The sequence below is a fragment of the Trichomycterus rosablanca genome, chromosome 9 (genome assembly GCF_030014385.1).
Source record: "Trichomycterus rosablanca isolate fTriRos1 chromosome 9, fTriRos1.hap1, whole genome shotgun sequence".
Taxonomy (NCBI): Eukaryota; Metazoa; Chordata; class Actinopteri; order Siluriformes; family Trichomycteridae; genus Trichomycterus; species Trichomycterus rosablanca.
The window spans coordinates 29,364,114-29,385,864 of NC_085996.1; the positions used below are offsets into that span (position 1 = coordinate 29,364,114).

At 39.6% G+C, this 21,751-nt stretch overlaps 2 protein-coding genes across 2 annotated transcripts; one reads left to right on the forward strand and one right to left on the reverse strand.

Annotated features, from left to right (window-relative positions):
• The first annotated feature begins 229 nt into the window (after positions 1-229).
• Positions 230-11,764, forward strand: nme6 (NME/NM23 nucleoside diphosphate kinase 6). The gene is made up of 5 exons (XM_063001339.1): positions 230-446; positions 7,035-7,137; positions 7,819-7,858; positions 11,177-11,337; positions 11,457-11,764. The coding sequence occupies exons 1-5, from the start codon at positions 354-356 to the stop codon at positions 11,606-11,608; spliced, it is 549 nt and encodes a 182-aa protein (XP_062857409.1). The 5' UTR covers positions 230-353; the 3' UTR covers positions 11,609-11,764.
• Positions 11,765-18,858: 7,094 nt separating this feature from the next.
• Positions 18,859-21,453, reverse strand: baalcb (BAALC binder of MAP3K1 and KLF4 b). The gene is made up of 3 exons (XM_063001340.1): positions 21,270-21,453; positions 20,348-20,541; positions 18,859-19,159 (listed from the first exon to the last, which is right to left on the reverse strand). Exons 1-3 carry the CDS (start codon positions 21,451-21,453, stop codon positions 18,992-18,994), a joined length of 546 nt encoding a protein of 181 aa, XP_062857410.1. The 3' UTR covers positions 18,859-18,991.
• Between the last annotated feature and the right edge of the window lie 298 nt (positions 21,454-21,751).

Genomic DNA, 21,751 nt, shown 5'->3' on the forward strand with positions numbered 1-21,751 from the left:
CCGCGACCCTGAATAGGATAAAGCGGTGGTAAAACAGACACTGTCACCCAACTTTTGTTTAATTCATACTAGCGTACTAAATAGTACAAATACTTATTTTCTTGCATACTACTTAGTACGCGAGGGTAAGGATTTGGCCACATCTCATTGGCGGACTGAAGCGCTACGAGCTGAAAGGTGCTTTGTGATTGGTCCTCGCTTTTTGTTTACGCTAAGGCAACATGGCTGCGCCCATGCAAGCGGCGAGACTCCAGTAGCAAATGCTAAATGAAACACAGTAACCTCAAGAGCGTTGTTTGTTTACTGTTATGGAGACAATCGTACTGAAGGAGTTCTTAAATTAGGAGCAGGTGATGATTATGACTGGAACGAGATTTGGGAGGGTGCTGCAGCTTACCCTCGCCATTATCAAACCGGACGCTGTAGCTCACCCTCTAATAATGGAGGTGAGAATGATAAATGTAATACAGTACAGTAACACTGCAACATACACGTTATTATTTAAGTGCTTTATTGATACATTGCTACAAATATTGCTATTTATCTTATGTTTATAAGATAAAAATGTATTACAGCCTCCTTTATTACAAACACAATAATAATCAGAATTTTTTATTCGCCAAGTACTTTTTCAAATGTGAGGAATTTGACTTGTATAAAATTGGTGGCAATCAAAAATATTGCAAAAACAATAATACCTGTATAATATATGAGGCAATACAAAATATATACAGAAGTGCAGTGTAATAAATACAAAAATGTGTAATATAGCCGCTCAGGTGGCGCAGCGGTAAAGTACACTAGCTCACCAGAGTTGGGGTTTCAAATACATTGTATCGAGTCTCAGCTCTGCCTCTCCAACTGGGCTGTTGGCTGTTGTTCAGGGTTAGGGGTAAAAAGTCAGATCATAGGTCCTCATAACTGGTGCAACTGCGGTCCCTGCTGGCTGACTGATGGCTTCTGCACAGGGCAGAGGAATAATGCTGATGGGTGGTGTGGCCCTCCGTACACAGTGCCTGTCAAGTATATGAACTCGACTCGTGCAGGTGAAAAATGCACTATCTGTACTGACTGTGCGTACCGGAGGGGCGTATGTCAGTTAAGAGGCGTCCTCAGTCAGCGGTGAAGGGTCGAATCAGTATAGAGGACACATTCAGGGTAATTGGACACGACTAGACTGGGGAATAAAAAATAGGGGGGAAAAGACGGGAAAAAAAGTGTAATATAATTGTGCTCCATATGAGTTTATTTATTGGTCAACCAACACTAACTATCCCAGGTTTCATTACATCCTTTGTGGCCCAGATTCGAAACCTTTCCCTGGAGGCCCATATCAATAACATAACAAAAATTGCTTTCGTCCACCTGAAAAACATCATGAGACTACGTCGTCCTCTGTCTGATTCTGTGGCTGAAATACTCATACATGCCTTCATTACATCTATATTGGACTATTGCAACTCTGTACTGGTTGGGCTCCCTTTGAGCAGTATGTCCCAGAACTCCAGTATGTCCAGAACCCAGCGGCAAGAGTTCTCACCCACACTAAATCCTGGGAACACCTAACTCCCAAACTGAAAGATCTCCACTGGCTTCCAGTTCAATACCGCATACAGTACAAAATACTTCTCATGGTCTATACATCTTTACATCCGGTCCGCTGATGCCCACTTGCTTTATGTTCCATCAACTAAACTACGCCTGTTTGACGATAGAGCCTTCAGTGTTGCTGGTCCTTATGGAACTCATTACCATTGTCCCTCCGCACGTGTTCGCCACTGTCTGCTTTTAAGAAGTATTTAAAAACTCATCTTTTTAAGTTTGCGTTTCCAAGTTTGTAGTTAACTGTGTTTTTAACTGTGTATTTTTATTATTGGTCTCATGTTTAAATTTTACTTGAATTGTACAGTGTCCTTGGGTATCCTGAAAGGCACTTATAAATTAAATTCTGTTATTATTATTATTATTTTAGTAAGGGTCCCAGGTCATATTCATAAGACTGACTGCAGTCGGGGAAAACTGTTTGTGGCCAGAGGTTTTGGTCAGAAAAGTTCTCAGCCTTATACAGGAGGAAAGTGTTTTGAAAAGATCATGTCCAGGGTGTGAGGGGTCAGTCATTATCTTACCTGGAGGTCAGTAGGTTGCAGCCAATCGCCCTTTTAGCAGAGCGAATGATACATTGCAATCGCCCTTAAACTCGACAGTAGCTGCAGCGTATTAGATGGTGATGGAGAAGGTCAAGGTGCACTTAATGGTGGAAGTGACTTTGGCAGTGCAATCTTTGCTGTGATACAGGTTAAAACCCAATTTAGCACCCAAAACGGCATAGATTATTTGTTGCATACATTTCACAAGTTGTGCAAACCTTTCATTGGCAAACCTGGAAACATCCCAAAGTCGCTCTGTTGTTTTAACATTTAATCAATAAAAAATCAACTGAAGTGCTCCTAACTCAGTGCCAGACTCATATAGCCACTTTGTGAGGACTTCTGACATAACACATCAATATGCTGGAAGCAGCCAAATGAGATAATGGGACGCACATGGACAGCAACAATACTTGGATTGGAATTAGGAAACCTTTAGAGTTTTTGAGAAAACTTAAACTGTCATTTTATACTGAAAGTATATGATATATGTAGTCCAAGAATCACCAAAATTGAGTCTTTCATTATTTAGAAGCTGCTGGAACTGCTGGGTAACACTCAAGCAAGCTTGACATCACTTTGGGTTCAGAGGCAATTACGCAAGAAAAAAAAGCTCCTTCTCCAAAATTGGTACATTAATGTTTGGAGGGCAGGGATTTTTTACTTTTAATAGACAAATAGACTCCAACAGAGACACATAAAACACACCATAAAACAAAGTTTTTAAGTTTTGTTTAGTCTTCATACCGAAAGAAAGTTGTATGCTAAACTGCTTTTAAAATGTTTATTTTATAATATAAGGGGTTCAGTATTATCCAGCACGTCAGGCGGGTGGTCTTGGAATGTATCCACTGTGGAAAACGGGGAAAGACCATTGTTAGAAGGGTGTCCACATACACAAGCTACAATGTGGCTGCACAGTTTGGCTGCTCAATCAACATTTACTACCCTGTATAATTAAGAGCTGATTTGTTACACTGGTTACCAGTGCTGATTACTGTATTTCAGGTTTTTGGTGTTTGTTGTATACACCGATCAGCCATAACATTAAAACCACCTCCTTGTTTCTACACTCGCTGTCCATTTTATCAGCTCCACTTACCATATAGAAGCACTTTGTAGTTCTACAATTACTGACTGTAGTCCATCTGTTTCTCTACATGCTTTGTTAGCCCCCTTTCACCCTGTTCTTCAATGGTCAGGACCACTACAGAGCAGGTATTATTTGGGTGATGGGTAATTCTCAGCACTGTAGTGACACTGGCTAGTATGAGTGGATAAGACACAGCAGCGCTGCTGGAGTTTTTATACACCTCACTGTCACTGCTGGACTGAGAATAGTCCACCAACCAAAAATATCCAGCCAACAGCACCCCGTGGGCAGCATCCTGTGACCACTGATGAAGGTCTAGAAGATGAGCAACTCAAACAGCAGCAATAGATGAGCGATAGTCTCTGACTTTACATCTACAAGGTGAACCAATTAGGTAGGAGTGTCTAATAGAGTGGACAGTGAGTGGACACTGTATATAAAAACTCCAGCAGCACAACACACACTAACACACCACCACCATGTCAGTGTCACTGCAGTGCTGAGAATGATCCACCACCTAAATAATACCTGCTCTGTAGTGATCTTGGGGGTGTCCTGACCATTGAAGAACAGGGTGAAAGCAGGCTAAAAAAGTATGTAGAGAAATAAATGGACTACAGTCAGTAATTGTAGAACTACAAAGTGCTCCTATATGGTAAGTGGAGCTGATTAAATGGACAGTGAGTGTAGAAACAAGGAGGTGGTTTTAATGTTATGGCTGATCAGTGTACAGTGTATCACAAAAGTGAGTACACCCCTCACATTTCTGCAGATATTTAAGTATATCTTTTCATGGGACAACACTGACAAAATGACACTTTGACACAATGAAAAGTAGTCTGTGTGCAGCTTATATAACAGTGTAAATTTATTCTTCCCTCAAAATAACTCAATATACAGCCATTAATGTCTAAACCACCGGCAACAAAAGTGAGTACACCCCTAAGAGACTACACCCCTAAATGTCCAAATTGAGCACTGCTTGTCATTTTCCCTCCAAAATGTCATGTGATTTGTTAGTGTTACTAGGTCTCAGGTGTGCATAGGGAGCAGGTGTGTTCAATTTAGTAGTACAGCTCTCACACTCTCTCATACTGGTCACTGAAAGTTCCAACATGGCACCTCATGGCAAAGAACTCTCTAAGGATCTTAAAAGATGAATTGTTGCGCTACATGAAGATGGCCAAGGCTACAAGAAGATTGCCAACACCCTGAAACTGAGCTGCAGCACAGTGGCCAAGATCATCCAGCGTTTTAAAAGAGCAGGGTCCACTCAGAACAGACCTCGCGTTGGTCGTCCAAAGAAGCTGAGCGCACATGTTCAGCGTCACATCCAACTGCTGTCTTTGAAAGATAGGCGCAGGAGTGCTGTCAGCATTGCTGCAGAGATTGAAAAGGTGGGGAGTCAGCCTGTCAGTGCTCAGACCATACGCCGCACACTACATCAAATTGGTCTGCATGGCTGTCACCCCAGAAGGAAGCCTCTTTTGAAGTCTCTACACAAGAAAGCCCGCAAACAGTTTGCTGAAGACATGTCAACAAAGGACATGGATTACTGGAACCATGTCCTATGGTCTGATGAGACCAAGATTAATTTGTTTGGTTCAGATGGTCTCAAGCATGTGTGGCGGCAATCAGGTGAGGAGTACAAAGATGTGTGTCATGCCTACAGTCAAGCATGGTGGTGGGAATGCCATGGTCTGGGTCTGCATGAGTGCAGCAGGTGTTGGGGAGTTACATTTCATTGAGGGACACATGAACTCCAATATGTACTGTGAAATACTGAAGCAGAGCATGATCCCCTCCCTCCGGAAACTGGGTCGCAGGGCAGTGTTCCAGCATGATAATGACCCCAAACACACCTCTAAGACGACCACTGCTTTATTGAAGAGGCTGAGGGTAAAGGTGATGGACTGGCCAAGCATGTCTCCAGACCTAAACCCAATAGAACATCTTTGGGGCATCCTCAAGCGGAAGGTGGAGGAGCGCAAAGTCTCGAATATCCGCCAGCTCCGTGATGTCGTCATGGATGAGTGGAAAAGCATTCCAGTGGCATTCTGTGAAGCTCTGGTAAACTCCATGCCCAGGAGAGTTAAGGCAGTTCTGGGAAATAATGGTGGCCACACAAAATACTGACACTTCAGGAACTTTCACTAAGGGGTGTACTCACTTTTGTTGCTGGTGGTTTAGACATTAATGGCTGTATATTGAGTTATTTTGAGGGAAGAATAAATTTACACTGTTATATAAGCTGCACACAGACTACTTTTCATTGTGTCAAAGTGTCATTTTGTCAGTGTTGTCCCATGAAAAGATATACTTAAATATCTGCAGAAATGTGAGGGGTGTACTCACTTCTGTGATACACTGTATATGTTTTGATAATCAGTCAGTTGTTGTGGATCTGAAAAGCAGAGAGCTTGATTATGAGGGCTGCAAAATATAAAAGAGTGGGAATTCCCAGCCTAGGCTATTTTTTGTAAAAAGAAAGCAAAGCTATTAAACCCCATCTCAGTAAATCTACCCCCACAATGTTTAATTTCCGTGCTCTTCAGCTTCAAAGAGATGAAAGTGTTTATAGTTGAAATGCCTGGTTTGTGCTGCTTTTAATCAGTGCTGATTGATGCAAATTAAACACATTCAATTAAACATGTTGGTTTATCTTCAATGAAAGTCTTTCTTTTAATGAAAGTCTTTTTTTTACCCCACATAATATTCTTGGTTAGCTATTGTCCTATCTATGAAGCAGTTCTTTTCTACAATAGAAGTCAGTATTTTAGTAAGTAAAAAAGAAATAACAAAGGACTTTCTATGGAGAGAATAGTAAATCAAATCTACCCCCTCAAAAGATGTAAAATAAATAAAACACAGTGTTTCTTACATTTACTTTAACTTTTATTTCATTACAGACAGGATGATTTTTAAAAAATGTGTTTTAGGCATGAAAGGCAGGAATGGAGTTATACTGTATTACCTTATGAAATGAAGTTGACCATTCCAAGTTGTTCATTCTGTCTGCAATGAAATAAATGTCCAGTGAGTAAATGTAATAAACTTAAATAAAATTTTCATACTGTCCCAACCTTGTCTGATTTGGTGTTGTATAAAATACAAGCTGTGTAAGATGTACTGCACAAAAGCATTTACGTTATCACTATTACCACGTACACTTTGGAAGAAAACAGTTAATTTAAGAAAATATTTCAGTTGTATCTAGAAGAGTCAAAACGATGTGTTCAGTATTGAACACATCGGTGGCAATGCTGAGTTTCGAACCGAGGAGTTCAGAATCTCGGCACTGGTGTGCTAGCGGAATATCTCGCCGCGCCACCTCTTTAAAAAAATTTTTTAATTAATTGATTTATTGTTTATATTCATTTATTTGTTTATTTATTAATTTTGCTATAGAGTGTATATTATTAAATTATGTTTCTATTGTTCTTTGTATATCTTAGTTTTAAATGAAATAAAAATATGATTAATGGCCTGTTAATTCTAAATTAAACAACGGGTGGCACGGTGGCTAAGTGGGTAGCACTGTTGCCTCACAGCAAGAAGGTCCTGAGTTCGATCCCCAGGTGGGGCGGTTCGGGTCCTTTCTGTGTGGAGTTTGCATGTTCTCCCCGTGTCAGTGTGGGTTTTCTCCGGGAGCACCGGTTTCCTCCCACAGTCCAAAAACATGCAGCCAGGCTAATTGGAGACACTGAATTATAAGACCTTTAAAAGATAAAAGACCTTTAAAAACGGATTCAAAATCTTGATAATTTATTTATGTATTATTTTTTACACTTAAGGCTCTTCATCAAAAAATTCTGGAGAACAACTTCATCATTGTTAGGAAGAAAGATCTGATCTGGAGAAAAAATGATTCTGAGAGGTTTTATGCTGAGCATGAAGGTGAGGTATACTCTTGCATTTTACTCTGAAATAGGGCGGCACGGTGGCTCAGTGGGTAGCGCTGTCACCTTACAGCAAGAAGGTCCTGGATTTGATCCCCAGGTGGAGCAGTCTGGATCCTTTCTGTGTGGAGTTTGCATGGGTTTCCACTGGGAGCTCTGGTTTCCTCACACAGTCCAAAGACATGCAAGTGAGGTGAATTGGAGATACAAAATTGTCCATGACTGTGTTTTGACAATAAACTTGTGAACTGATGAATCTTGTGTAATGAGTAACTACCGTTTCTGTCATGAATGTAACCAAAGTGTGTAAAACATGACATTAAAATCTTAATAAATAAATAAATACTCTAAAATATACAGGCTACATTTATTTTTAGCGAAAGGTGAAATGCTACAATCATATTATGGTAATGATCTTTTAGTTTGCTACATGAAGCACAGTTTAATGAAAACACAGTGGCTTGCCTTCCTCTCTCACAGAATGAAATACTGCTCACTTTTTCCATCCACTTCATTTGGCATGTACCTGCATATGGGATTCATAATCCACACATGATTCATCCCGAAGTTGAATCACCAGGCTTTTTGCCTCCAGCAAAAACTGTGCAGCATCCCAATTCAAATGACATCTAACTGCTCACATAATTGCAATCTTTTTACTGTTGTTTGTTCTTTGTAGGACGTTTCTTCTACCAACGTCTAGTTGAATTCATGTCGAGGTAAGAATGAGTCATGATGTCATTGAAATCTTATTTTAAATAAACATTTCACCAACAACTGTCAGAATAAAGCCTAGAGAATATTTTCCTATGTGAACTCATGAACAAAAATATGTGAATTATGAGTGGAAGTGTAGGTAGAAGAATTACCCTGCCATATAAATAGGCATGCACGACCGAGCCCTGCTGCTATCAAAAAACATCCATTCATGGAAACCATGCCCTGATCAATAACATTTCAAGGTACCTTTACATATGAATTACGCCAACACCTATAGCTCAGAACTGGGTATCTGTCCTGCAAAGACCTCTCACAGAGCACAATGCTGTAGAATGTAAAATGTTTGTTAAATGCATTATAATAAATACAGTAAACATAAAAACAGAGGTGGAAAGTAACGAATTACATTTACTCGCATTACTGTAATTGAGTAGTTTTTTTGTGTACTTTTTAAAGTAGATTTTACAACCTGTAATTTTACTTTTTCTTAAGTATGTTTTGTATTAAGAATTGTAATTTGCTACGTTTTAAATAACATCCGTTACTGAGTAAAAAAAATCGTGTCTAGTGAAAAGTCGCATTTAGTGAAAGCCACAACACTTGTAACCTTGACTTGTTTTGAGTTATGGATTTGCATTATGACTGTTGTTTGGTATTTGGTGATAAAAAAAGGCTGGTCTGTAGAATCCACAATTAATGCCAACTTCAGTGGTTATACAGCTAGAAAATGTTTTATGGGATGGTCTGTACTAAACTGACACATTACACATGCCTAAATGTTTCAAATGTTGTATCAACATGTTTTTTTCTATTATATTTTAATTGAAAACAACTTTTGTGTGTCCACTTGTCTTGTGTGCATTAAACAGGAGAGACACCCTCTCCTTCTGTTAAAAAAGTAACTAAGAGCCGCTCAGGTGGCGCAGTGGTAAAGTACACTAGCACACCAGAGTTGGGGTTTCGAATACATCATATCGAATCTCAGCTCTGCCTTCCGACTGGGCTGGACGGCTGCATGAACAACGATTGGCTGTTGTTCATAGGGTTAGGGATAAAAAGTCGACTCATAGGTCATAACTAATGCAACTGCGGCCCCTGCTGGCTGACTGATGGTGTCTGCACAGGTCTGAGGAATAATGCTGATGGGGGTGTGGCCCTCCTTACACAGTGCCCGTCGGTGTATGAACTCGACTCGTGCAGGTGAAAAATGCAGTCTGTACTGACTGTACGTGCCAGAGGGGGCGTATGTCAGTTGAGAGGCGTCCTCAGTCAGCGGTAAAGGGTCGAATCACTATAGAGGACGCAATCGGGGTGATTGGACACGACCAGACTAGGGGAGAAAAATTTAATGAGTTACTTTTTACTTGAGTAGATTTTTAGACTAGTAATTTTACTCTTACTTAAGTAAAAATTCATCAAAGTAATAGTACATTTACTTGAGTACAATATTATAGTACTCTTTCCACCTCTACATAAATGAGTGGCATCGTGGCTCGGTGGGTAGCACTGTCACCTCACAGCAAGAAGGTCAAGCGTTCGATTCCCAGGTGGAACAGTCTGTGTCCTCTTTGTTTAAAGTTCTCCCTGTGTCTGTGTGGGTTTCAGTCTTCAGTCTTCAGTACTTCAGTCCAAAAACATGCAGTAAGGGGGGAAATACTTAAAAAACTGTGTTGTAGCTTTTCCTTTTTGCACTATGAGTGATATGAATGTGTGTTGCCTGTGAGAAATTAATGTAGAACCTAATTTCAAAGTGTTCTCAACTTTCATCTTGCTACTGTATATAAAAAATTATTATTACTTTTAGTTGACTGACAAAATGTGTTATTGTAGTTATCTGTATCTGTATTTGTAGGTATAGTTAGAAGAAAGATTTAAATACATTTCTATAGCTGTGTTAAGATATTTATAACATGATAGTTTATCTCACAATTTAATAGTTTAATGGCCGTTCATTTAGGTTTGACAATTAAAGCCTTGTTACCATGGCAGCCAGTCCTCAGACCGCTTCACTGCCTGTAGAATCAAAGTCTAAACATGAAGACGGTAATTGAAGTGACATCAAAGACAAACCGTTCTTCTTTGCTTTAATATAAAATGCTCACTACTTTTATAGTCTTCATGTTAGCTTGATGCTCTGATCTGATCGACATGCACAAACTCACTGATGAGCCAAACTGAACTGAGGACCACCCACCTAACATGCTGTCAGAACGGCACTGACCCGCAGAGATGTGTACTTCACAAGACATCTGATGGAGTCCTGTAGTGTTAGCTATTTTAAGTGTCTAACTCCCAAACCCAGTGGATTCACGTGTCCCATCTCAAGTGTCCAACTGACTCCCTCAAGGCACCACCATGCCCAACTCATGCTGTGAATGCTGTAGAGAAACAAGCTGTGTGCAGAATTCTTTCTTTTTAAAAAAATCTTTTTATGCATTTTACCCCCTTTTCCTCCCAATTTAGCGTAGCCAATCCGCTGCTGGGGACCCAACGGCGTCCAAGGAGGGTGTATATTCAAATGACACACACTCCCTCCGATGTGTGCACAGTCCACCAATCCCTTCTTATTCACCCATACTTCGGTGGATTTGAGCGTGAGGTCGGCTTCACGTACGGAGAGCCACGCCCGATCTCTGCGCTGCTCCACTTTCTGTACAGGCGCCCTGGGCAACCAAGGTCCAATTGGAAGCCAATTGTGTCTGCTGCAGGCACTGCCAATTATGCCTGCTAGAGGGTGCCCAGCCGAGTGTGTACAGAACTATCATTAACTCCACCCCCCCAACCTTGCAATAATTTTTTGATTTAGATCAGGCCTCTTCAAGCCTAAAAAAGGGGAACTATTAGATAGTTTAAGTGTCCATTTACTTATGGTGCTGGACTTTTTGACTGTTAAGCTGAACGTACCATTTTACAACGTATACACTTATCTGGTTCTGTTCCTGTTTTTAACGTCTTTTTCCATCTCACTTCCTCTAACTAAACGTTAAGCATAATTTAGATATATCTGTGTCTATATAAGCTCTTGTGGGCAGCATGGTGGCTCGGTGGGTAGCACTGTCACCTCCAGCAAGGTGGTCTTGGGTTCGATCCCCAGAGCCATTTATTCTATCATTTAATTCATGAGTGTTAAATGTAAAAATGTGGCCCTTTTCTTTAAAAGGTCAATGAAATTAAGCACATTTTTCTGTGAATGTAGTAGGGCCCTAATTATAATGTATCTGAAACAATTAAAATGAAACTACGAGACAGAAAGCTGCATATCTGAGCAAACTGTATTTCTGGTGCTTAACATCTGACATTACTTCTTTCCACTACAGTGGTCCAATGAGAGCGTACATCCTGGCCAGGGAGGATGCTATTACCCGCTGGCGGGAATTGATGGGCCCTACTAAAGTGTACAGAGCACGGTACACTTCACCAAGCACCCTACGAGCCCAATACGGGCTGACCGACACCAGAAACACAACTCATGGTTCAGGTACTTTCAGATATAAGAGCATGGCAAAATATGTACAGAGAGTGTGTTTAACTATACATAATATAAACCAACACAGGTTACACTAGTTAATCATTAGAATGCTTTTACCAACTCTACAGATTCACTGGAATCAGCCAAGAGAGAGATCGCCTTCTTCTTTCCTGAGTTCAGTGTTCAGCAGTGGTTGGAGGTGGACGAGCCATGTTTTAGGACAGGTCAAATGGAATATGATCAAGAGAGACAAATACATACCCCACTCAAGCAGATCTGATCATCCCACTGCCTTAACCAAATACTGCACTTATGTACGTCAAACCCGGACAAGCCTGTATATGCTAACGCCTTTGTTACCCAAGTGCTGTTGATATGTTGCTCTCTCATTTGATTTACAGCCCAACTCTTAAAATAAATGTTTGTCACAACCTGGGATTTGTAGTGATTTAAATATTAATTTGAATGTGTTTAGTATCCGCAGATCTAAGCTTAAGTGAGATATATACACTGATCAGCCATAACATTAAAACCACCTCCTTGTTTCTACACTCACTGTCCGTTTTATCAGCTTCACTTAAAAGCACCAGATAAAAGCAATGTGTAGTTCTACAATCACTGACTGTAGTCCATCTGTTTCTCTGCATAATTTTTTATATATATATGGGGCAGATGAGATCTTCTAGCAAGACAATGCGACATGTCACATGGCTAGAAATGTCTGGCATTGGTTGGAAGAGCATGACCAAGGCTTCCAAGTACTACCCTGGCCCCCTAATTCTCCAGACTTGAACCCAACTGAGCATGTGGGACCACCTCAATCGTCATGTTCGCTCTATGGATCCTCCCCCCACGCACCCTCCAGGAGCTGTGGGATGCTCTGCAGCTCGTCTAGCTGCTGTCCGTGTTACTTATGCAGGTGTTTTTTAGCCACATGAATTACTAACAGCTGTATAAAAGCAATTATGTAAAATAATATACTTTTAACATTAGGGTATGAGAAAGGCTCTTTCCTTTACCTCTCTCTAGTGGCCTGCACACAGCACTGACCTCAACCACACATTTATGATTAATTCAAATATTGTTTTTATGCCAGCCATTCTCAATCAACATAATTGCCTGACCTTTAAAATACTTTTTGTCTAAATGGGTACAAATTAAAACAGACACACTTTAAAATCTTGTGAAAGGTCTTCCCAGAAGAGTGGAGGCTGTTGATAATTACAGAAGGCTCAAACTAATAACAAACTAATTACATTCTGCTCAAACTAATAACATACAGTAGTGTTCAAAAAAATAGCAGTCCAACACCATTAACCTGATAAATCTCTGTTTTTAGTAGAAATGCTATTTCTACATAGCAAAAAATTGACTTGAAAGTGTAGTGAGTAATGAAAACAAAACAAACCCAACAATTAGGACATGTATCCCACTTATTCTGAGTAATCGAAGCATTGATTGAAAGGGGGTTGTTCAAAATAATAGCAGTGAGGAGTTCAATTGGTGAAGTCATTCATTCTGCAGAAGAACGGGTGTCAATTTTGGCCCTTATTTAAGGTAGGAGGGTGGCAAATGTTGCACAGCTTGGTCATAGCTCATTTCCTTTTGAAATACTGGGTAAAATGGGTTGTTCCAGACATTGTTCTGATGAACAGCATACTTTGATTAAAAAGTTGATAGTAGAGGGAAAAACATACAGAGAAGTGCAGCAAATTATAGGCTGCTCAGCTAAAATGATCTCAAATGCCTTGAAGTGACAACCAAAACCTGAAAGATACGGAAGGAAGCGTGGAACTACTGTTCAATTGGATCGAAGATTAGCCAAAATAGCAAATACTCAGTCAATGATCACCTCCAGAAAGATCAAAGAACATCTAAATTTACCAGTGAGTACAGAAGATGATTAAGTGAAGCCAATTTACCAGCAAGAACTCCTTGCAAAGTCCCGTTGTTAAGATAAAGACGTGTCCTGAATGGGTTAACATTTGCCAAGGAACACATTGACTGGTCCAATGAGAAATGGCTGAACATTTTGTGGACTGGTGAAAGCAAAATTGTTCTTTTTGGGTCTAGTGGCTGTAGACAGTATGTCAGACGACCCCCGAGCACTGAATTCAAACCAAAGTTCACTGTGAAGACAGTAAAGCACGGTGGTACAAAATGATGATATGGAGATGTTTTTCATACCATGGTGTTACGCCTATTTATCACATACGAGGGATCATGGATCAGTTTAAATATATCAGAATACTTGAGGAGATCATGTTGCCCTATGTCGAAGAAGAAATGTCCTTAAAATGGGTGTTTCAACATGACAATGACCCAAAACATCTTGGTTACAGACAAACAAGATTGAGGTAATAGAGTGACCAGCACAATCCCCTGACTTCAATCCCATAGAGAACTTGTGGGCTGACATCTGAAACGTGTTTTTTTGAGGCAAAACCCAAAATTGCAGAAGAACTGTGGAATGTAGTCTAATCATCCTGGACTGGAATACCTGTTCAGAGGTGCCAGAAGTTGATCGACTCCATGCAACACAGATCTCGGAAACAATTGTTCTGCCACTAAATATTAGTTCAGTAATTTAAAGTAAAGTGAAACCTCAAACATTTTTTCATGTTATAGATACATTTTTTGAGTTTTTAAAGAAAAATGCTAGCACTGCTATTTTTTTGAACAGCCTAATATTAATTTTTCTTAATTTTCTGTAAAGGATGAACACAAACTGACAAAATTTTGTTAATGTTTTGATTTAGAATTAAAAGTGTAGTATTTTCAGTGCATTTGCATTTATGGAAATAAAAGTTATTATAATGATTTTGTGCTTTATTCGCTTTTTTAAAATCACTGCTATTTTTTTGAACACCACTGTACAAACCATACTTCTCTAAAGGTTATATAATTTACAGACCAATTATTAATAATAATGTAAAGCCTTGTATTTAATAGTTGGTAGAAACAACATCAGCAACAATAATCAGATTTGAATGGTAGTAAGGAAGGAATATTAGACCAGTCATACTCATTACTGGTATTTGAACCAATACTAGCCTGAGCCCCAGATCTAATCAGATTTTCCATATTTACAGTCAGGGTCGCGATGGGCACAAAGCAGCAATACATCTTGGACAGGACACCAATTATGTTTGTATGTAGATGCCCAACTGGCTGAAATTACCACTGGGGATTCAAACCCTGGATCCCAGCAGTAGTATTTACAGTCAGGGTCACGGTAGGCGCAATGCAGCAGTACATCATGGCAATCCCCCAACTCCCCAAAATAGCCAATTACGCCTATATGTAGTCACCCAACTGGCCGAAATTACCACTGGGGATTCGAACCCTGGATCCCAGCAGTAGTGGGCTAGTGTTATTCACTGCTATGCCACCCAAACACTATATGACAGATCAACCTGTCCAAGTCCCTGTCAGCCCCAAACCATACAGCTACTTTTACCTCGCATCACAGTAAAGATTTGTTGGTGTTACTGAGCATTGCCGTTCGCCTTTCAATCACTGCATTATGTGTTTGTGTCAAAAAGACCTTGTGTAATTTGTCTCTGATTATCCAGGTCAATAGAAATGCTTCTGTAATTGTTTCCAGATCCATGCATCTTTACAATTCTTCTTCTAAAGTCTGTTCACTTAATTGTTGTGAAGAGCAGATTTAGAATTGCTCTGCCTTTTTATAGAGCAACCTCCACAACCCACAGCTTTAGACTCCTCTCACTAAAACACTTTACTGCAGTAAAATGTTGGTATAATTGTTAACTCAGATGTTACAATGCTTTTAATAAACTGCTGACCAGATAATTTAAAAAATGAAACAATATGTGATTGTCAGGTAATATACAACTTTTATACAAGATATTATGCAATGGGTTCGACTGGTTTAATTTCCCTGGTTCAGTTTTTCCTTTCAGTTAACTATTAAGAAAAAGAACGAATGTAATATCTCTGTAGACACAAAGCAAAGTGTAATGCGAGGCAGAAAAAATCCATCTGAATAGACCAAATTTTCAGTAAGTAAAAGAAAAACATTATATTAGAATTTAATGTACCTGTATTTTACAGATACTGTCATTTATTTTAATGTTTATTATTAAATATCAGAAACAATGAACAACAACTAACAGATTACAGAACAGAAACAACAAAAACACTGTAACACATTTTGTTGACATTTAATCATTTTCAGACTTCTTTTTTTTTTACCTGAAATGATCAAAACACTTGAGTAAAAAGTGAAAACAAGACTTAAAGCACTACACATAGCTGTAGATTTGGCAGTACGTTTGTAACAACGGTGACAGTTTGTATGAAATTAGCTCGAACCTTTAAGTATCCTTGAACAGTTCCTTTTGTAATTTGATTCATGATAAATAATATATGTACAGTACTATAATCTAGTAGATTCCCATAGAGTGATGCCTACAAATACCTTTACCTTGTTATCCTCACTATAATTCCAGGATCAATAATGAAGTGCAGTTTGAGGAAAAATTTTTTTATTCTGTATTTGGCATCACAAGTTTAAGTGGAATTTTGTGACTCAAGGCTCAAGATAATGATGTCAGATGTCAGATAATAGGCCAGTATACACCGATCAGGCATAACATTATGACCACCCTCCTAATATTGTGTTGGTCCCCCTTTTGCTGCTGAAACAGCCCTGACCCGTCGAGGCATGGAGTCTGACACCTTTCTATCAGAACCAGCATTAACTTCTTCAGCAATACAGTAGCTCGTCTGTTGGATCGGACCACACGGGCCAGCCGTCGCTTCCCCCGTGCATCAATGAGCCTTGGCCGCCCATGACCCTGTCGCCAGTTTACCACTGTTGATAGATACTGACCACTGCAGACCGGGAACACCCCACAAGAGCTGCAGTTTTGGAGATGCTCTGACCCAGTCGTCTAGCCATCACAAACTCGGTCAAATCCTTACGCTTGCCCATTTTTCCTGCTCCTAACACATAAACTTTTATGATAAAATGTTCACTTGCTGCCTAATATATCCGACCCACTAACAGGTGCCGCGATGAAGAGATAATCACTGTTATTCACGTCACCTGTCAGTGGTCATAATGTTATGCCTTGTCATTGTAAACAGTGTGCTAGCAAATACTGAGTAACTGCTTATTAACTAGCTTGTGGGTTTCTCATGATGACATCTCCTTAAAATTGTGAAGAATATAGTATGCGAGTATGTTTCATTTCCTGTAATCAAGTTCCCTATTTCAAAAATAAGTAGTTGGCAAGTCTCTTGGTATTTTAAACTTAAAATGAAAATTAAAACATTTAGAAAAACCATAAAAAAGCATTTATAAATGAATAGAACTGTAGTCATTTTACCACAGCCTGGTGTAATGCAGCTTAAGTTAATGTCCATAAAGTCAAACTGTGAAACCAACTTTTTAACAAATTTCTAAAGAAAGAATGGAAACACCTGATTAAAAGGATAGTGATTTTAATTTGGTATGTTACAGTTAAAGCACACAGCACAAGCAAATATTTTCAGGCCCCCTGGTGTTTGACTTCTGATTGTCCCAGTTCTACAGGACAAAAGGTTTGTTAATTAAAAAAAATATATTTTTTATGAAAATCTTAAGTCTTAGGCTTGAAATACAGCTATGTTTTGAAAATAAAAATAGGTCTATGAAAAACATTTTATTTTAAAATCATTTGGATTCAATTTTGGAATTTTTCTAAATAAAATATATATTTTCATTTTTCACTTTTATGTAATTTTTGATATTAGAATTATTTGGCGTTGGGTGTGGCATCAACTTCAGAGTGGTGTGGTATAATGAGTGACAGCCAAAAAGGACCTTTCTCATCTAAAGGTAGTTGTAACTTATCGGGTAAGGTACAGCACTAGTAATCAGAAGGTTTCAAGCCACACTCTTGCCATGTTGCCACCTTGCTCTAAACAAATGCCAATAACCCCCAATTGCTTACATTGTACTTGACCATAATTGTAAGTCATTTTGGATAAAGATGTCTGCTATATACCATAAATGTGCACATTTTACTCAATTCAAAACTACATTTACAATTTACTTAAACAAATTCTAGAATGAAATTATTTATTTTTTTATTAGGATTTTAACGTCATGTTTTACACTTTGGTTACATTCATGACAGGAACGGTAGTTACGGTAGTTGAACTTGTTACACAAGGTTCATTGTAACAAGGTTCAAGTTTAATGTCAAACATAGTCATGGACAATTTTGTATCTCCAATTAACCTGACTGCATGTCTTTGAACTGTGGGAGGAAACCAGTTACCGGAGGAAACCCAAACAGACATGGGGAGAACATGCAAACTCCACACAGAAAGGACCTGGACCGCTACCCACTGAGCCACCTGCCCCTAGAATTGAATATTGGAAAAAAACATTTCATTACATTACTACACTATAGTATTTTTCACAGTTCAAGCTCAGGACTTAAAACCAAATTAACAAACTTTTGTCCCAAACTGGCTCCACACATTTACCCTGTATTTCAAAATTGTATAAAAATAGTGGAGTTTTAATACATGCTCTATAACTGGAATATCAGACTATTTTAAATAAGTGAGAGCTGGAAGCCATAAGAGACAACAATGCATTACTGCAAGCATGTGTTATAAATAAATGACATAAAATATACTACATGGCCAAAAGTTTGTGTACACCCAACATCTGACCATTACATCTAAAACCAAGATCATATAGAGCATGTCTCCCTCTGCCACTATAACAGGCTTCAGTATTCTGACAGTGTGTTTCTAAACATTGTGTTTCTGAACAACACGGTTATAATTAGATTCCATTTAGCCACAGGAGCATTACTGTGGTTGCACTCATGTACTGTAGCTGAGCATTCCAATTAATCCCATATGTGCTGGATAGGGTCAAGGTCAGAGCTTTGTGCTGGTCAGTCAAGTTCTTGTACACCAAACTATGCAAACATATTTCCAATAAATCGAATCTAATCTGGTGGTGGCAGTCATAGTACTAGTAATCTGAGGGCTGCTGGTTCAAGCCCAGCCACCACCACCAAGTTGCCACTCTTGGGCCCGTGAGCGAGGCCCTTAAGCCTTAATTGCTTGCACTTTAATTAGCTACAACTGTAAGTCACATTGGATCAACGTGTCTGCTAAATGCTGTAGGCAGTTGTAGCCTAGCAGTTAAGGTACTAAACTAGTAATCAGAAGGTCACTGGTTCAAGCCCCACCACTGCCAGGTTGCTGCTGTTGAACCCATGAGCAAGGCTCGTAACCCTCAGTTGCTCAGACTGTACACTGTCCCAGTACTGTAAGTCGCTTTGGATAAAAACGTCTGCTAAATGTCGAAAATGTAAATGTAATCTAATGAACAGCTTTGTGTACAGGGATACTTGTGACTTAGAGAAAAAACAGGTGTTCAAGTACTTTTGGCTATGTAGTAAAGGACAGAAACTTTACACAACAATAAAACAGAGTCTCATGACTTTTGGACCTAAAAAAATCTAATAATGTCTGTATGACAGAGACGACAGTGCTGATCACAGACCTGATGTGCTTCTTCAGTACACTGCTTCTGTGATTTTCTTTGTTCTATATTACTTTCTGTTCATCACAGTTTTTACAAAGCTTAAGATCCTTGTGTCAATCAATGAGCTGTCTTCTTGGTTCAGTTTAGAACAGGGTCTATAGCAGCGTCTTTCAAGCTATCTCTACCTTTCATCACTTCAAAGGTAGTGTGAGATTTTTCCTTGATCTTTCCACTCTTGTCCACTTGATGGATACTTTGAGTTACAGTGATGGTCACTTGCTTGCTAGACATCCTCTTGTCTTGCCACTGGTGTCAACAAAATACAGAAAATAAACAATTAAAACACTGTGCACACGGGCATTGCCATGCTAAAACAGATAAAAGCTTTTCCAAATAAAAATGGAAGCAAAAAATTACTCATATACACATTATAGTTGACAAAATGCATTCATTTAGTTGCATTCATACTAGTAAACAATCATTTTATTTTTGTTTTATCTTAATGAACACAGAGCACCATTAGTCTTAAAAGCAGGCTCAGTTAATGCTCAGGTGCTGCAGCGCTCTAACGCACTAGCACACCACTTGGCTGTGTTTGAGGGAGAGAAGGTCGGACAAGGTCTATTTATGCTGCCACCACAATATGCGCTGTGAGGGGCTGGAGTCACTGGAGCATAGCGTGTACGCGATAAAGCTCTGTTTGGGAACCCAACATTGGCAGGTGACAAGAAATGGCTGCAGATAGGACATGTGTCAGAGGGGGTGTGTGGTGATCCGTCACTCTTTGATCAGATCAGAAGAAACAGCTAAATGGCCCCAACCTGGCATCAATTGTAGTGGTTTTCATTAACTCAGAATAAAACCATCATAAACTCAACAGGTTAAACTGAGTAAAAATTACTATAGTGCTAAAAGACCTGTTTGCCCTTAGTCTTACATTCAATACAGGTATCTCAGAGTTTCAATAATGTTAATGGATTAAAAATAGAAAAAAGCTGCCCAGGTTGCAAGGGATATTCGGCTAGCACACCAGCTCCGAGATTCTGAACTCCTCGGTTCGAAACTTGCCATTGCCACCGGTCAGCTGGGCATCATCTAGCGGGAATAATTGGCAGTGTCTGTAGGAACGGATGACCGAACTATGTGGGCGGGGTCTTCAAACGCTGTGTAAGGACCCTGATTGGCGGATAGAGGCGCCTGTGCAGAGTGCATGTGTGGAAAAGGGGTCAGTTAAGGGCTGTGCGCGGGTCAAAGGAGGCGTGAGCAGCAATATACCCTCCTCAACTGCAAAAAATCAGGGATCCCCAGCAGCGGATGACAAATTGACTACACTAAATTGGGAGAAAATGGGAGAAAACGTATACAAATATTGGATATATGTACATATATTTTTATGGTATTATAAACACATTTTGTTAAATAGATCCCTAAGCTCTATTTACATTTTACAGCAGTATTAAAACACATAGATTCTTGTAATAAAATGGGTCTTACAATCTCTTCGGTGCGTACGACACTTCTTCTCTGCACTGTTGTTCCAGGTGAGGAGCACAGGCCGCCCTGTTCTTGTGAGGCCAGTATAGCAGGAGTGCCACCAGTTTTCGCATCATTAAGACCAGTCTCAGACATGGCAGAACACACCTTTAGGTAGGCCTGAGCAGGAGCTGGCAGGCTATCATCGAAGATATCTGTCAGTTTAGATAAAGATTAGAAAGGATGGAAGGACAGTGGCTTAATTCATTTAGTGGAAATAACCACTAGTGGGTTATAACCACCAAACGGTCATTATTTCCCACATCCATGCTTGAAAGACTACAATTTCAGACACAATACAATTTATTGTCTCGTCTGCCTGAACCAACCAATAAAGATCTTTTTTCCCACAGCTGTAGATACAGGTAGGTCTATAAAAAATACACCTTACGGTCAAAAGCATGTAGACTCACACAATCACCCTTATTAGAAAAGTGGAGGCTGTTATGATTGCATTGAGGGTTGGGGAGTGGTTTAGACTAAGATGAAAAACCAAAACTGAAGGTAAATTGAAAGAAATTTTTTAACAAAACAAAACTAAAAGCTTCTTTTCTTTTTGCCATTATGTCTTTTATGCCTTTTATACACTTTATGTGTGAGGCAGGAACCATTCATGCATTTATCATTTGCTACTGTAATAATTCTTGTAGACGATAAGGAGCTCTTATTGTGTAAAGCAAAGCCTGTCCTCATCTATTTACCCGCTGAAGGGATGGAGCCATCACCATGGCAACAGAAACAGAGTGAAACTGTCGGCTTACCCTTACTGGTGCGCTCTTTACCACTAGGGTAATGTGTCATTTTATTGGAAATGTGCAGAGTGCAGAATTTGTTGATATTTGTAAATGATTGCATTATGTTGCAAATTATTAATAGTATTCACCTGAGTTGCCAGTTTTCTCTGATGCAAATCCAACCTCTGAGGAGTTATCCGAGGGAATGCTGTGGATCGAGGACAGTGGGATGTCTGTATCTGTGCTGGTCAGCCAAGTAGATTCGGTTTCTTTGGTCCAGCTTTCGAGGTACCGTGGCTCCAAGGCATCTGTCCTAGAGCCACCACAACCCATGGTTCCTCTGATGATGCAAACCACACCAGAAGGAATCACTAGTGGTTGCACACAGTGAGCTTGATTTAGTCTAGTTCTTTATTTCATTGTGATATTCACGGCTTAACATGGATTAGATGGCCAGAATTCTTTATATTGATACTGTCGTGGTTTCATATCCCATGTCTTTATTAGATGGGCGACATTCTCTGCATTTATACTGTTTAGGACCTCACGTCTTAGGTACTTCAGCCCTTTTGATTTGAGACATCCCTGATGAGATGCTGAGATCCTTTTGTCAGAGATGTTCTTAATGTGT

Excerpts from the sequence above, each read along its gene's own strand:
- nme6 (XM_063001339.1), top strand. The coding sequence starts at position 354 with ATGATTATGACTGGAACGAGATTTGGGAGGGTGCTGCAGCTTACCCTC. Across the intron at positions 7,859-11,176 it reads CTAGTTGAATTCATGTCGAG|TGGTCCAATGAGAGCGTACA; the intron begins GTAAGAATGAGT and ends TTTCCACTACAG. Across the intron at positions 11,338-11,456 it reads AAACACAACTCATGGTTCAG|ATTCACTGGAATCAGCCAAG; the intron begins GTACTTTCAGAT and ends CCAACTCTACAG.
- baalcb (XM_063001340.1), bottom strand. The coding sequence starts at position 21,453 with ATGGGTTGTGGTGGCTCTAGGACAGATGCCTTGGAGCCACGGTACCTC. Across the intron at positions 20,542-21,269 it reads AGAGAAAACTGGCAACTCAG|ATATCTTCGATGATAGCCTG; the intron begins GTGAATACTATT and ends CTAAACTGACAG. Across the intron at positions 19,160-20,347 it reads TCGTACGCACCGAAGAGATT|TGGCAAGACAAGAGGATGTC; the intron begins GTAAGACCCATT and ends TGTTGACACCAG.